We start from the raw sequence: 14867 nt of genomic DNA, 5'->3' as shown, positions 1-14867 counted from the left end.
GTTTTTAATTCTACACAGATATAAATATATTTTATTTATTTGTAGTTTTCATATTTGACTCAGAACATTACACTACATTTATTTCATCAACAATTTATCAAGTTGTTTTAAAAAAAAATATTTATCTGAATGATTATCCAAGAACAATAAAAATATTCAAATAATCTATCAACACCATCAATCTACATTTATCCAGCTGATCTATTGACTGGTTTATTGAAAGTTTTACAGCTTCGGCAGGTAAAGAAGCCGTGGCTTTAATCTGATCTTCTGATTTCTAATGATAATTAAATGACAGAATACAGAATTAAAGAATATCTTTATTTAAATTCAAAATCATGAATCATTTAAAAATATGGACTACAAGTCATTTCTACAAGTGTTCATACAGACAGAAAGACCAGAGATGAAACGGATTTAACAGATACAGGACAATTAGGACAAGGAAAGTGAGAAAGAATAGAATGATAATTTATTTATTATTTAAAAAAAATTACAACTGTGTTCAAGATCACAGCAAAAAGACAGTAGAGGAAACAAAGGAACAAAAATATTTCACATTTCCTGTTTAAATTCAACAGTAAAATCACATGAACTGAAGACATCGTGACTTTTTGAAACCGGTCGTTACATTTTTGAGTCAAACAGAGCAGGTAGTGATGAAGAAGCTGCCTCGAAAGATCATTTCTGTTCCTCAAAGAGTAAAAAAAAACAAAAAAAAAACATTAAATCCTAAATGTATGAAAAATAAACATTATGTACATTTTATGTCTAATTACAGTGAACCTGACGGAGAGTGAAGCTCACAGAGGCGAAGCGTTCACGCTACAGCAAATTTCACCGGTTGACACTAAACTCGCTCACTTTGGAGGTGCGTTTCTCTGTCCCGTGATATTCCTAGCACTGTGTGTGAAAGCTCCTGAGATGTCCAGCATGGAGACGTGTGTGTATGTTGATGTGTACACAGTACCAATGGTCAGGATGTACTGTTGTGTCCGAGTTTCTCGTTCTCCTGAAAAACACACGTGCGCGCACACACACACACACACACACAGTGGAATTGTAAAGCAAAACAGTGGAATATATATCTTAATCACATCTCATAGTCCTTTTATCGAGTCTGAATCAGTTTGACTGATTCATTTCGAGTTGATTCAGAGTCGAATCACTTTCTAGTGAGAATCAAATACTCATCTCAGTCTAGTTCGTTTGGAAGTGTTCGACGCTCACTAGAAAATTATTTGACTCCGAATCGTCTCGAAATGAATCAAACCGATTCAGACTCAACAAATGGACTAATGGAAGAGAAAGAGCAACAGGAAAGAGGACAGCCTTCCTGCTGAAAGCAAACCGGATCAGAACTTTACATTAGATTGTTTTCTATATTTTTATTTTAAATCAGTTGTGTTGTTTCTCTTCTTTCTGCACTCGATTGAGGAAAAACAGCAATGATAAATAAATAAATAAATTTATCTGTCCAGCTTCCTCCTCTTTGTCCCCCAGAATGACGTGTGGGTGACGGATTGACGGATTTAAAAAAAGATGTCTGGGCAAACTGTGACCTCGAGTTAAAAGTGAGCATCCAAGGAAATTTACTGTGTTAATTGCACTACATTCTGCAGTCACACAGGACCAGAAGAAATATGTACATCTACTGTACATGTTAACACACAAAACAAGCTTTTGAGTATTAGTTACCCTGTCTTACTGTACAAAGCACCTGCAAATAATAAAGCAAGTAATTAAAAGTTCATCTATCATTTCACTTCCACTAATCGGTCTTTAGACCAGTCTAAAAATAAAAAGACTAAAAAGAAACAGACTTAGCAAGAAGAACTGAAGATATGTGGATGATGAAGTCTTAGTTCCACCACAGCTTCAACAGCCCTGGATCTTCTCCTTTAAAGCTTGGAGAAGGGCACGTCTTTCGGACTCTTCTTTTCCAGGGCTGTCTGCGCTGACTTCATAAGATCCTGTGTCTGCAACATGTTCATGTTCCAAGTAGCCTGGAGACACAGGAGAAATCTCAGATTTCGACCGCTCTACTTTGTGTTTGTGGCCATACTGTGTGTGCATGGGTCTACCTTGAGGCTAAAAATGCTATTCATGTCTTAAGCAGATTCTTACCATGTAGTCTAGGCTCTCAGTCACACTGTGGTCTCAGGAGTAGCGGAGGTTGATTTTGGTTCCCTGGACAGCGACGGGACTCCGGCCTGCAATCTCACCTGCTATTTCCAGAGCTCCAGCAATCATTGACTATCAGGGAACACACGACTGCAGAGATGAACAGAACACACACTTGCCTTCATTTATACTAAATAATTAAGCTACATGAAAAAAAATAAAATAAAATACATGGTACAACCCAAAGTCACATTCTTCTGTTATCGTTCTTCTGTGTCAGTCCAGAATTTCACCTTTTTGTGATCACAGAAATTAACGCAAAATCAAGAAACTCCACAATATTCAGAGGAGCTTCCACTTTTTCAAAGTTACTGCAGATTTGGGTCAAAACATGTCATGACACGTCATCACCACAACAGGCCTTCAGCACAGGTTACTCTACTTCCTGAACAAGTGCAGACCCGGATACAAGTTACGTTCACATTCATGGGACAATTCACATTCACAGTTCCAGTGTAACCGAACTCGGACCACCTTCTACAGGTAGTCTCGGGTTCGGTACCGCAGTGCACTTCCCAGTGCACATTACGACGGTCACATTACCAACTTTTCATGCAAACTGCTCTGTTTTGGAGTAAACATCCAGTGTGAAAGCCCACTAGAACAGCTACACTGCAGAATTTTTCTGTCTAAAAATGAACAAATTTCAGGTTTTGTAGCTCTTCTTTGATAAATGACAAGATGGTAATATCATGAAATAGTCCACTTTGTATTAAAACCAGACATCTGATGCTCACTGTGGTTTATTTAATCTTCAACAAACTGCAAATGTAAATAATTGTTCAGAGTGTGCCCCCTTGTGGTCAACTCTTTCATAGGGGCTTGTACAAGTCAGAACAATCAGCCCATTCTTATCTTCTCATCACTTACCATCTCTATATATGATCATATGGACAAAAATAACTTGTTTACAGATCTTGGTGTAAACATGTAAGCAAGCAATGTATGGCAAATTAATGTTCCTCATACCTTCACCTGAAACCAGGCATCCTGTGTGCACAGACGAATATCACAGGCTGTGATTAGATCCACTCCTGCGAAATAAGAAATCACATCCACAAAAAAAAAACTGTTAGTAATTCAGTCTCCTGCAGCTAAAAGCCCCAGTAAAAGATAACTCTCTGATGGTTAAAGCTTTGCAGGAAAGTGACACCACAACTCTGGAAAGTTCCATCCATATTGTTTGCTGAGTGTATGAGATGATGGTACTTAACACTCCCAACAGACCTGCTCCCACACACACACCATGCACTGCCACCACCACGGGCTTTGGGTACTGCAGACACATCAAACACAAAGTTCAGTTTATATACCACAATGTATTACTCAAATAGGTTATTGATTGTACAAATACTACATGCATGTAGAACCCCTACATGCTTTGTGTTTAATTTATGTAAGGAATAAACATGCGGTTATAGGAAAACAGTCAACGATCCAATGAAGTGGAGTGACCGTTACCACCCTAAGGTATAACTGCACATTCTGAAGTGTTTTATTCCCCTTATACCACAGCAAGTTGTCAACAAGTGCATTTCTTTATTAATTAAAGAAGAACATGTCATACACATTAATCTATTTTAAAGGCTGACCGACAGTAGATCTTACAGACGCTGATAACCAAGTCGGGTAGCACCTACTAATAACCATTACTACTGAATGAAAATATAACACTCAGTGGAAAAGTTAACTTTATTACAAAAATAAACAGTACTGACCGTACCATGAAAATGTACTTCACTTTTTCTAATGAAATAAACATATATACACTAATTTTATTTATATATATATATATATATATATATATATATATATATATATATATATATATATATATATATATATATATATATATATATATAAAACACGCACACACACACTATGAATAAAGTAAATAAAAAGATGTACAGTATTTCACAAAAAAGTGAGAACACCCCTCACATTTTTGTAAATATTTGATTATATCTTTTCATGTGACAACACTGAAGAAATGACACTTTGCTACAATGTAAAGTAGTGAGTGTACAGCTTGTGTAACAGTGTAAATTTGCTGTCCCCTCAAAATAACTCAACACACAGCCATTAGTGACTAAACCGCTGGCAACAAAAGTGAGCACACCCCCAAGTAAAAATGTCCAAATCGGGCCCAATTAGCCATTTTCCCTCCCCGGTGTCATGTGACTTGTTAGTGTTACAAGGTCTCAGGTGTGAATGGGGAGCAGGTGTGTTAAATTTGGTGTCATCGCTCTCACACTCCCTCATACTGGTCACTGGAAGTTCAACATGGCACCTCATGGCAAAGAACTCTCTGAGGATCTGAAAAAAAGAGTTGTTGCTCTACATAAAGATGGCCTAGGATATAAGAAGATTGCCAAGAACCTGACACTGAGCTGCAGCACAGTGGCCAAGACCATACAGCGGTTTAACAGGACAGGTTCCACTCAGAACAGGCCTCGCCATGGTCGACCAAAGAAGTTGAGTGCACGTGCTCAGCGTCATATCCAGAGGTTGTCTTTGGGAAATACTGCTGCCAGCATTGCTGCAGAGGTTGAAGGGGTGGGGGGTCAGCCTGGGCTTTGGACACTGCAGACACAAACACAAAATCAAGTTTATATACGACAATGTATTACTCGAATAGGTTATTGATTGTGCAAATACTATATGCATGTAGAACCCCTACATGCTTTGCATTTAATATGTATTATGTAAGGAATAAACATGCGGTTAAACGAGCTTCATTTTGGTAAAATGTTAATATGATGATGTGTTTGACCTTATATACAGCCACAATACCAACTGTAACAGTGTTGACAGGTTTTTATATCCTGAAAAGTAACAGTGTGTCATGAGGTTTCCACTTGAGAGTGACATGTACAGTGTCCTCCACTAATATTGGCACCCTTGTTAAATATGAGCAAAGAAGAAAACCTTTTGTTCAAAAAAAATTCACAAAAATACTCTGCTCTCATGGATAAACAATTGCAAACACCACAAGTTTATAAAAAAATATTTGTTAAATGAGTGTACAACAATTATTGGCACCCCTATGAATCCATGAGAAATGTATTTGAAGTATATTCCTCTTGATATTTTACTTTTTTGTACACTTGGGAAACTAGGAACAGGACATTGTTCAACCATGACTTCCTGTTTCACAGGGATAGGTAACGCATAAGCCAAATTCTCTTACTCATTCAGAACAATAAGTGAGGCCAAGATATATTCAGTGGTACTTGAAGGTTTATGAACCCTTCAGAATTATATATATATATATATATATATATATATATATATATATATATATATATATATATATATATATATATATATATATATATATATATATATATGAATAAAGATGACCCAAAACATCAGATTTTTACACAAGTCCTAAAAGTAGACCAAGAGATCCCAGTTAAACAAACGAGACAAAATGATATTATTTGATCACAGACAGATTGTGCACAAATGGAGGAAATTCAAGACCATCATTACCCTCCCCAGAAGATATCAACCATCAAAGATCACCCCAAGAGCAAGACAAGTAGTAGTCTGTAAGGTCATAATGGAGCCAGGGTAACATCTATGCAACTAAAGGCCTCTCTCTCACTGTAGTGAAGGTAAGGGTTCTGTTTAGTTTGACTTACCTAGGGCTGCTCCTATCACACAAACCATTGAAGTGAATAGCATGGAGGTAGTATTTGAAGTTAACGCAGGCTATGGAGTGATCATCAGTAAAGATCAACATTCAAACATCAAAGATTCAACATTCAAAGATGTGTGTGTGTGTGTGTGTGTGGGGGGGGGGGGGGGGGCAACAAAATCATTTGTTGCCTCAGCTGGTAAATACAGTAGCAAATGTACCAGGTCATAAATTGGCTAACGTATTGGAGAGACAATCCGAGGTGTTCAGAGAAGAGTTGGGTCCACTGCTGGAGAGAGAACTCCAGAGGCTGGTGGAAGACAGGATCATTGAACCAATGCAGTTTGCAGAGTGTGCAGCTCCCATTGTTCCAGTCAGGAAACTGATCGTTCTATCCCAATTTGTAGGGATTATAAATTCGCAGTAAATCCAGCTCTAGTGTGGAGCAGTATCCAATTCCCAAGGTAGAAGATTTATTTGCTCAGTCGGCAGGAGGAAAGAATTTCCAAACAGGACATGACCCATGCGCATCAGAAGATAATGCTGCACAAAAATTCCAATAAGTATGTTACAATCAACATGCACAAGGGATGATGTACTTACAACAGGCCACCATTTGGAGTTGCTTCAAGTCCAGCGATCTTCCAGTGCACAATAGAAGGGATTCTGCAAGACATCACACACGTCACAGTTTATATGGATGACATTTTAGTCTCAGGGGCTAATGAACATCTGCAGAACTTGGATGAGGTACTGAGTAGGATAGAAAAGAGTGGACTGAGACAAAGAAGGAGCAAGTGCGAGTTCATGGGAGAAGTAGAGGTATTTTTAGGTCACAAAATTAATGCCATAGGATTACAGTCGAAAGACAGGTCCTATATTATGCTTGAGGAAGCTGGCATTGTAGCCGTGAAATCAGCTAACATTATGCTCCATGTAATGTTTGCGATATCCAGTTATTTGTTAAACGCTAACGCATTGCAGTGTTATAAACTACCTCCTAATGGACCACCAAGCATCTCCATTCAGCCCGTGTCCTGTCAGCTAAATGTAGCCTCATGTCACTAATAATTATTCACATGTTCATGCTTTTAATAAATCTTTTTATCCTGACACCGTATCAGTGAATTTAAACTAATGCTTGCATTCAGAGTATAAGGGGTGTGTGTGCGTTTAGGGGTGCACCTTAGCACTTATTAGTCATGGTCAGAGTGTTTGAACTAAAATATCCCTCTCTCTCTCTCTCTGCCAGTATCAGCCAGAGGAGGATGTCCTCCAGGAGTTTTTAATTTAATATTTTTTTTAATTCTCTCTCTCTTTTTTAAAATAAAAACCACACCATGGTACTGAGTATCGTGTACTTTTGGTGGTATCGGTACCAACGACTAGATTTTTGGTATCATGACATCCCTAATATGTAAGGAAATAGGATGAACTCTGCATACAGGGAAGCTTTGTTTTATGGGGGACTCGCGTAGTGATTCCACATCCGCGGCGTGCGGCTCTTCTAAGACATCTACACGAAACCCATCCGGGAATTACCAGGATGAAAGGCCTGGTGCGTAGCTATATGTGGTTGCCACACTTGGATGCAGAGGTGGAAGCATTGGTCAAATCTTTTGCAGTCTGTCAGGAAAACAGAAACGCTCCGGCAAACGCGCCACTGCATGCGTGAGAGTTACCAGAGCAGCCATGGAGAAGGATTCACATTGATTACGGTGCACCGTGGATGGGTAGAATGTTCTTGATCGTGGTAGAGGCATTCTCAAAATGGATAGAGGTTTATCTGTTAATCAAGTCTACATCCACAGTTACCATTCAGTGCTTAAGACAAACCTTTAGCCAACACAGGATACCAGAAGTAGTGATGTCAGACCATAGCAGTTTCTTTGTTTTTAACCAGTGCTGAATTCCAAGAGTTTATGGAAAGAAACGGAATCAAACACAAGCACAGCACCCTACCATGCATCTTCCAGGCGTCTGGCTGAAAGGGCCGTTCAAACATTCAAAACCCTAAGGAAAAGAGTGCTGGAGAGTCCGTTGAAAAAGCTAGCCAGAGTGCTGTTCAGTTACCGAACGAAGCCACCGTCGACCACTGGCAAATCAGCCGCTAATCAGCTGTGTGGAAGGAAACTGGTCTATACAGGGTCTCATTGAGACACAAATAATTGAGACAAAAATGGTACCATGACCAACATGGAAAGGAAAGATATCTCGTGGTGGGTGACCCAGTGTATACTAGGAACTTCAGCTCTGGACCTACTTTTATTCCAGGAACAGTTCAGAAAAAGACTGGTCCTGTATGGTGCACAGTAGCATTGGGAAGTGGGCAAGTAGTGCACTGACATATTGATCAGGTGAGAGACAGGCACAATGCAACATCAATAGCACCAGAGTTGTAAGACACTTCACAGCCAGATGTTGACATTCCAGCGCATTCTACAAAAGACTCAGGTTCTTCATTCTCTGAGGAAAGTCACAAACAAAAACTGGGAGGAACTTCTGAAGTGGCTGTGTCAGAAACTTTCCTTGGGATGGAAAACCCCGAGTTGAGAAGGTCTACACGTACTAAATCTCCAAGCTATCTGAAAGATTATAATTAGTGTAGTGGTGAGTTCCCCAAACGCAGGGCAAGAATGAACCCAGGAACTGAACTGAATCTCAAGAGAAAGTGGGGCATGCAATAAGACAATGGCCCAAAACAAAGAATGGTTAAAGAACAATAAAGTTATTGGTTTGAATGGCCAAAACTGATGTCCAAGCCCATGTGCAGGACTAATCAACAGTTACTGGAAATGATTAGTTGCAGTTATTGCTGCACAAGGGGGTCAGACCAGATACTGAAGGCAAAAGATTCACATACTTTTGCCACTCCCAGATATGTAATATTGGATTATTTTCTGCAATAAATAAATGACCAAGTATAATATGTGTCACGTTTGTTTAAATGGGTTCTCTTTGAGTAGTTTTAGGACTTGTCTGAAAATCTTGTGTATATTTATGTAGAAATATAGAAAACTCTAAAGGGTTCACAAACTTTCAAGCACCACTGTAACTGTGATGTGCAGCAAAAGGTTGTTGAGCTTCACAAAATGTGAAGTGTCTATAAGAAAATAGCACAAGCATCGAAAATGCCCATTTTCATCATCACGGCAATAATTAAGAAGCTCCAGTCAACTGGAAATGTTATGAATTAACCTGGAATTGGACGCGTGTCTATATCGTCTCAACACACTGAAGAGGACGGTTCGAGTGGATAAAACATCTCCAAGGATCACAGCTGGAGAACTGCAGAAGTTAGTTGTGTCTTGGGGGGGGGAAATTCTCCAAAACTCCAATATGAAGTCACCTACATCACCACAAGCTGTTTAGATGGGTTTCAAGAAAAAAGTCTCTACTCTCATCCAAAAACACACTCCGGTGTCTTCAGTTGGCCAGACACTACTGGAACTTCAAATGGGATCGGGTTCTATGGTCAGAGGAAACCAAAATAGAGCTTTTTGGTAATAAACACCAGAGGTGGTTTTGAAGCACACAGAGAGGTAGCCATATGGAAAAGTACCTCATGCCCACGGTTAAATATGGTGGTGGATCTTTAATGTTTTGGGAATGTTTTTCTGCCAGAGGACCTGGACATTTCATTAGGATACATGGCATCATGGACTCTACCAAATATCAACAGATATTAAATAAAAACCTGACTGCCTCCGCCAGAAAGATTAAAATGTGCCGTGGTTGGATCTTCCAGCAGGACAGTGATCCAAAACATACATCAAAATCAACACAAAATCGGTTTACTGACCACAAAATCATCGTCATTTAACACTAATGAGCAGTATTAAAAATATTAACATGGATATCTGAGTCTGATAATAAAATTAACTTCTACTTACAGTCAAATTTTGTAGTGTTTAGGACATTTAACACCCTTCCGTCCAAAAGAAACCAAAAGGGGGTACAAACTTTTACACTCCACTGTATTTGGTTGAAATTGCGCTTATAGAACAACTGAACAGCAACGTTTCCATACAGGTTTTAGTGAAGTGTTTAACAATAGCAACTTGACTTGAAATGGATGATGTTTCATTAGCGTGGCCTGTGCCCAAATCCTGCACGACTGCGTATCTAGGTACACTACACACGGTCTGAACGAATGGAGTCTCTACCGCACCTAGTGCACTAGAGATAGACATTCCATACAAGGTGATTTGGGACGGAGCCAGTGCACAGAAACCGTTTCCCTGCGAGAGGCGCAGGTGGAGCTGGAGCTGTGTGACTGATTTGTGCACCTGTGACTACAGAATTACCTCAAGTCTCCACACAGAGAGCTGTTCAAGAGAAAAACACTCCTAAAGAACAAATCACTGCGCCAGCGAGACATCAACCCTTTAACTAGACGTTCATCCCAATTCCACACAAATACCGCGGAACTATTTAGGGCTGAGAGACAGTTCAAAAAGCACTGAAAATAAAGTGTTAGTAACGAGGCTGCGTTGCTGGTCACGCGCGGTGTAGACGCGCTGATACAGAGTGTAGCGCGAGTAAGATCTGTAATGTCTAATTCAAACATTATGATCAAAAGTAAAATCATGTCTAAAGACACCGAGATACAGAAACCACAAGGTGCAGTACTTATGCATTATTTTTTTATGGATGCACAAAAAGCACCGAATTAAACTACAGTCCTAAATTTTATTTATATATATATATATGTGTGTGTGTGTGTGTGTGTGTGTGTGTCTGTGTGTGTATGTATGTATGTATGTATGTATATGTGTGTATATGTATATGTATGTATATGTGTGTATATGTATATATATATAATGTGTGTGTGTATTGGGTTCTTTTCTGTTTTGGACAAACATCTGTGTAAAGTTTTAGTCTGAATTTATATTTGTAACATTCAGTTTGTGGATTTTATTTTAAATAAACAAAAAGGCACTGAAAGTTTGCCCCCATCAGATTAATCGAAAAAATAATCGACCGATTAATCGATTGTGAAAATAATCGTTAGTTGCAGCTCTAATAATAAGCTGCATCATGAAATAGATTTTTAACAAAAAAAATCTTGATTATTTTCAAAAATGGTGTTGTGTTTGAGAAGAAGAATGGAGTGTAATATAGTGTGAATCATAAAAATTATATTTCATTTCTATTTGTTTACAGAAAGACTTCAGCAATAAAAGCAGCATTTTGCTGTAGTTGTTAAGGGGCCGTTTACACCACAACGTTTTCAAATAAAAACCGAAAACTTTGCTTGGTTTGGCTGTTCGTTTCCATGACGACGGCGTTTCGGGGTCTGAAAACTTTGGAAAACGGGTTTCAAAGGGCAAGTTTTTGAAAACGATGCCGTTAACATCTCCGGTAAATCATGTAAATTATTATCCAGAAAAACCACAGCTCCTCCGTTTACTTGTATTTGTTTACAGCGCGGTCTTTCCCTCATCAATATGGCGGACATGTTGACGTGAATTCTTACGTGCGCATGCGCGTAGTATTTCTTTACAAAGTCACCTCGCCAGCTACACACACACACATTTGTCCTTTTTGTGTTTATTTCTTGAGAAATAGAAGCTCGAATTTGCAGTGAATGTCCAATATAAACCCAACTTCACCTCAGTTTAGCAGTTTATACATTAAAAACATTACAGAAATATAAAGTTATTTTAGCTGCTAAATGACTAAGCCACTTTTACACTCACTGTTGTTTATTTTAGTTGCTATAAGCAGGGAGCAAACAATGGATTTTAGGATAAATAAGGTTATACTTAAATAGTGCCGCTAAAACAGAATAACAAATCTCTCCTCATGAGTTAAATAGTGCACTACATAGGGTGTAGACCGTCATTATTTCATCCCTAATGTAGTGCACTTAAACCGGAAATTACATCAATTTGGGATTCGACCACACAGCTTCCGTTTAACTTACCTCGGGTTTAAAAACAGAACGGAGTTTTAATTCCACAAACACAGACAAAATAACCAGCTTTTACTTTTAAACTGGATCAAATCTAACTGTAAAACTGTCAGAAATAATTTAATCTGGAGATGATTAGTTCGGTGTAATAACTCAACTGCTCAGGAGATACTCGCTGAAGCTTTTTCTTCTGTGATTTCTACTGGTCGGAGACGCAGCTGTTAGGCGCGTTACCGCCACCGCGTGGACTGGAGGATATAGTTCCAGGTTGGAGGAAGTCTATCCTAACAAACTTACACCAATAATTTCCACTCATGATTTTATTAGATCCTATTTATTATTCCAGTGGAGTTTATGACTTCTTCATGAATGCCAGCAGTGAGTCGTTCACTGTGTCTTACCCAGATATACTGAGTGAACTACTGAGTCACCACAACATCAATCTCTAAATGTTTAACAGCACCAAAGCTTTCAATTCTGGTGACTTTGGGAGTATTTATTTATTTATATGATCATATAATGAAACAAACATTAACATAAGCATGTGCTGCACAACATTTCATTAGTTTAATTTACATTTTAATTTACTGTAAAGCGCTTTGCTAAATTTGGCTACGTAAACTTTTTTAGGTATTAAAACTGGTTACTGTTTGGTTGATGACAAACTCCATATTTTTATACCTTGGAGCTCTGTGTTACCATGGTAATTTATAACAATTACTAACAACATTACCTTCATCAATGCACGTTTACATTTTATTTGATACTTGACCATTGTTACGTCCTCAGTTGTATTTCTGTTTGTACTATGTTCCATTCGTGTGTCTATGTCGGGGGAGGGATGGGTGTCTTGTCTCCTCCTCTTTTAAGCCCAGTCCACTGCGGTGCGTCATGTTCCGGCTTTCCATTAGACGATCACATCTCGTACACGCCTGCTCCCGCCTCGTGCTTTGGGATGAGTTGGCTGTACATTTCCGGACGTGTACTTAAGCCTCGTCAGTCTCCATCCCCGGGGCAGATCGGTGCTGTTGCTTTGTACAGCAGATATTTGGTTACATGTGTTGATTTCTCCTGTGTACGACCTTCTGCCTGTTCTTGACTTTGTTTCTGCTCTGCCCCTTTAAGTTTAATGATTCAGCTCCAAAACTGCTGGAAATGTGGGACGGGTTCTAACTCTTCACCGAGACTGCTTTATCCTGGAGAAGAGGTTTGAGGTGAGACTCCTGTCATACGCCAGTCCTGGTGAGTGTATTATAGTTAATGCTGTAAGACAGAGAAGAACATCAGTGTAAACACACACACACACACACACACACACACATTATTCAGTATGATACAGTAGAGTAAAGAGACAGTAAGTCAGTAACTCACTGTAGTGTCTCCAGGTTACAGTGTGGATCCTTCAGTAGATCAGAGAGCAGCTTCACTCCTGATTCTCCTGGATTATTACCGAACAGATCCAGTTCTCTCAGGCGTGATGAGGAGTTTGACCTCAGAGCAGAAGCCAGAGCAGCACAGCCTTCATCTGTAATACTGCAGTCACACATCCTGCAAGAAAGAAAACCTTCTCACACTTAACACACTCAGTTTTAGCTCTGAAAACATCAACTACACAAAATCTTTATATACACAACATTTACTCTCATCTCACACACACAACAATGACAATATCACATCACTACAATTACAGTCACCACAGAGGGAAACTGTGTGTGTGTGTGTGAGTGTGTGCCTCAGTATCTCCAGTGTAGTGTGTGTGTGTGTGTGTACCTCAGTATCTCCAGTGTGTCTGTGTGTGTGTGCACCTCAGTATCTCCAGTGTGTCTGTGTGTGTGTGTGTGTGTGTACCTCAGTGTCTCCAGTGTACAGTGTGTGTGTGTGTGTGAGTGTGTGTGTGTGTGTGTGTGTACCTCAGTATCTCCAGTGTGTCTGTGTGTGTGTGCACCTCAGTATCTCCAGTGTGTCTGTGTGTGTGTGTGTGTGTGTACCTCAGTGTCTCCAGTGTACAGTGTGTGTGTGTGTGTGAGTGTGTGTGTGTGTGTGTGAGTGTGTGTGTGTACCCCAGTATCTCCAGTGTAGTGTGTGTGTGTGTGTGTGTGTGTGTGTACCTCAGTGTCTCCAGTGTACAGTGTGTGTGTGTGTGTGTGTGTACCTCAGTATCTCCAGTGTACAGTGTGTGTGTGTGTGTGTGTGTGTGTACCTCAGTATCTCCAGTGTACAGTGTGTGTGTGTGTGTGTGTACCTCAGTATCTCCAGTGTACAGTGTGTGTGTGTGTGTGTGTGTGTGTGTGTGTGTACCTCAGTATCTCCAGTGTACAGTGTGTGTGTGTGTGTGTGTGTGTGTGTGTACCTCAGTATCTCCAGTGTACAGTGTGTGTGTGTGTGTGTGTGTGTGTGTGTGTACCTCAGTATCTCCAGTGTACAGTGTGTGTGTGTGTGTGTGTGTGTGTGTGTGTGTGTGTGTACCTCAGTATCTCCAGTGTACAGTGTGTGTGTGTGTGTGTGTGTGTGTGTGTGTGTGTGTGTACCTCAGTATCTCCAGTGTACAGTGTGGATTCTCCAGTCCAGCAGAGAGCAGCTTCACTCCTGAATCCTGCAGGTTATTGTGACTCAGGTTCAATTCTCTCAGTCTGGAGGAGTTTGATCTGAGAACTGAGGACAGAACTCTACAGCTTTCCTCTGTCAGATTACACCCCCACAGCCTGGAAGAGAAATGATGAAATATCAGAACACTGACCTCAAACACACACACAGCCATAACACACTTACTCTTTACCATGTAACAGAAATGTGAGTGTGTTTCTCTCTCACACAGAAATTAGAGAACAGGACACCACATCAGCATTAGCATTATTATTATTATTAAAAATAATAATAATAATAATAATAATAATAATAATAATAATAATAATAATAATAACAATAACAACAACAACATCATCAGTTACAATGATCCTTAAAGGACTGAAAACATTTTTGTTTGAACAAATGCTTCCTTATAATTGAAACATGAAGCCATTTGAAAAGACCCATGACACTTTGGAATGTTGAGACCATGCGCGATCAAAACGTCAATGAGCCTTGGAGTCACTCTTAAGCCTTGTCTCATTCTCCATCGCGGTT

The 14867-nt window shown here is 39.5% G+C and overlaps 1 protein-coding gene across 17 annotated transcripts; it reads right to left on the bottom strand.

Moving 5' to 3' along the window:
• Positions 1-302: 302 nt before the first annotated feature.
• On the bottom strand, positions 303-14597 carry LOC128630149 (ribonuclease inhibitor-like). Of its 17 annotated transcripts, none has more exons than XR_008394442.1 (9): positions 13116-13476; positions 11757-13007; positions 6431-6493; positions 4564-4767; positions 3154-3460; positions 2128-2274; positions 1824-2006; positions 808-1012; positions 303-693 (listed from the first exon to the last, which is right to left on the bottom strand). XR_008394442.1 is itself a non-coding variant. In XM_053678767.1 (3 exons), exons 1-3 carry the CDS (start codon positions 14521-14523, stop codon positions 12971-12973), a joined length of 465 nt encoding a protein of 154 aa, XP_053534742.1. In that variant the 5' UTR covers positions 14524-14597; the 3' UTR covers positions 12226-12970. The 17 variants fall into 17 exon arrangements, 1 of the variants encoding a protein (XP_053534742.1); XR_008394446.1 differs by having other exon boundaries at positions 865-1012; XR_008394447.1 differs by having other exon boundaries at positions 303-687; positions 865-1012.
• Between the last annotated feature and the right edge of the window lie 270 nt (positions 14598-14867).

The sequence above is a fragment of the Ictalurus punctatus genome, unplaced genomic scaffold (assembly GCF_001660625.3).
Source record: "Ictalurus punctatus breed USDA103 unplaced genomic scaffold, Coco_2.0 Super-Scaffold_100046, whole genome shotgun sequence".
NCBI classification, from domain to species: Eukaryota; Metazoa; Chordata; class Actinopteri; order Siluriformes; family Ictaluridae; genus Ictalurus; species Ictalurus punctatus.
The sequence above is the reverse complement of the archived record's forward strand: the minus strand, read 5'-3'. Positions and strand labels throughout refer to the sequence as shown.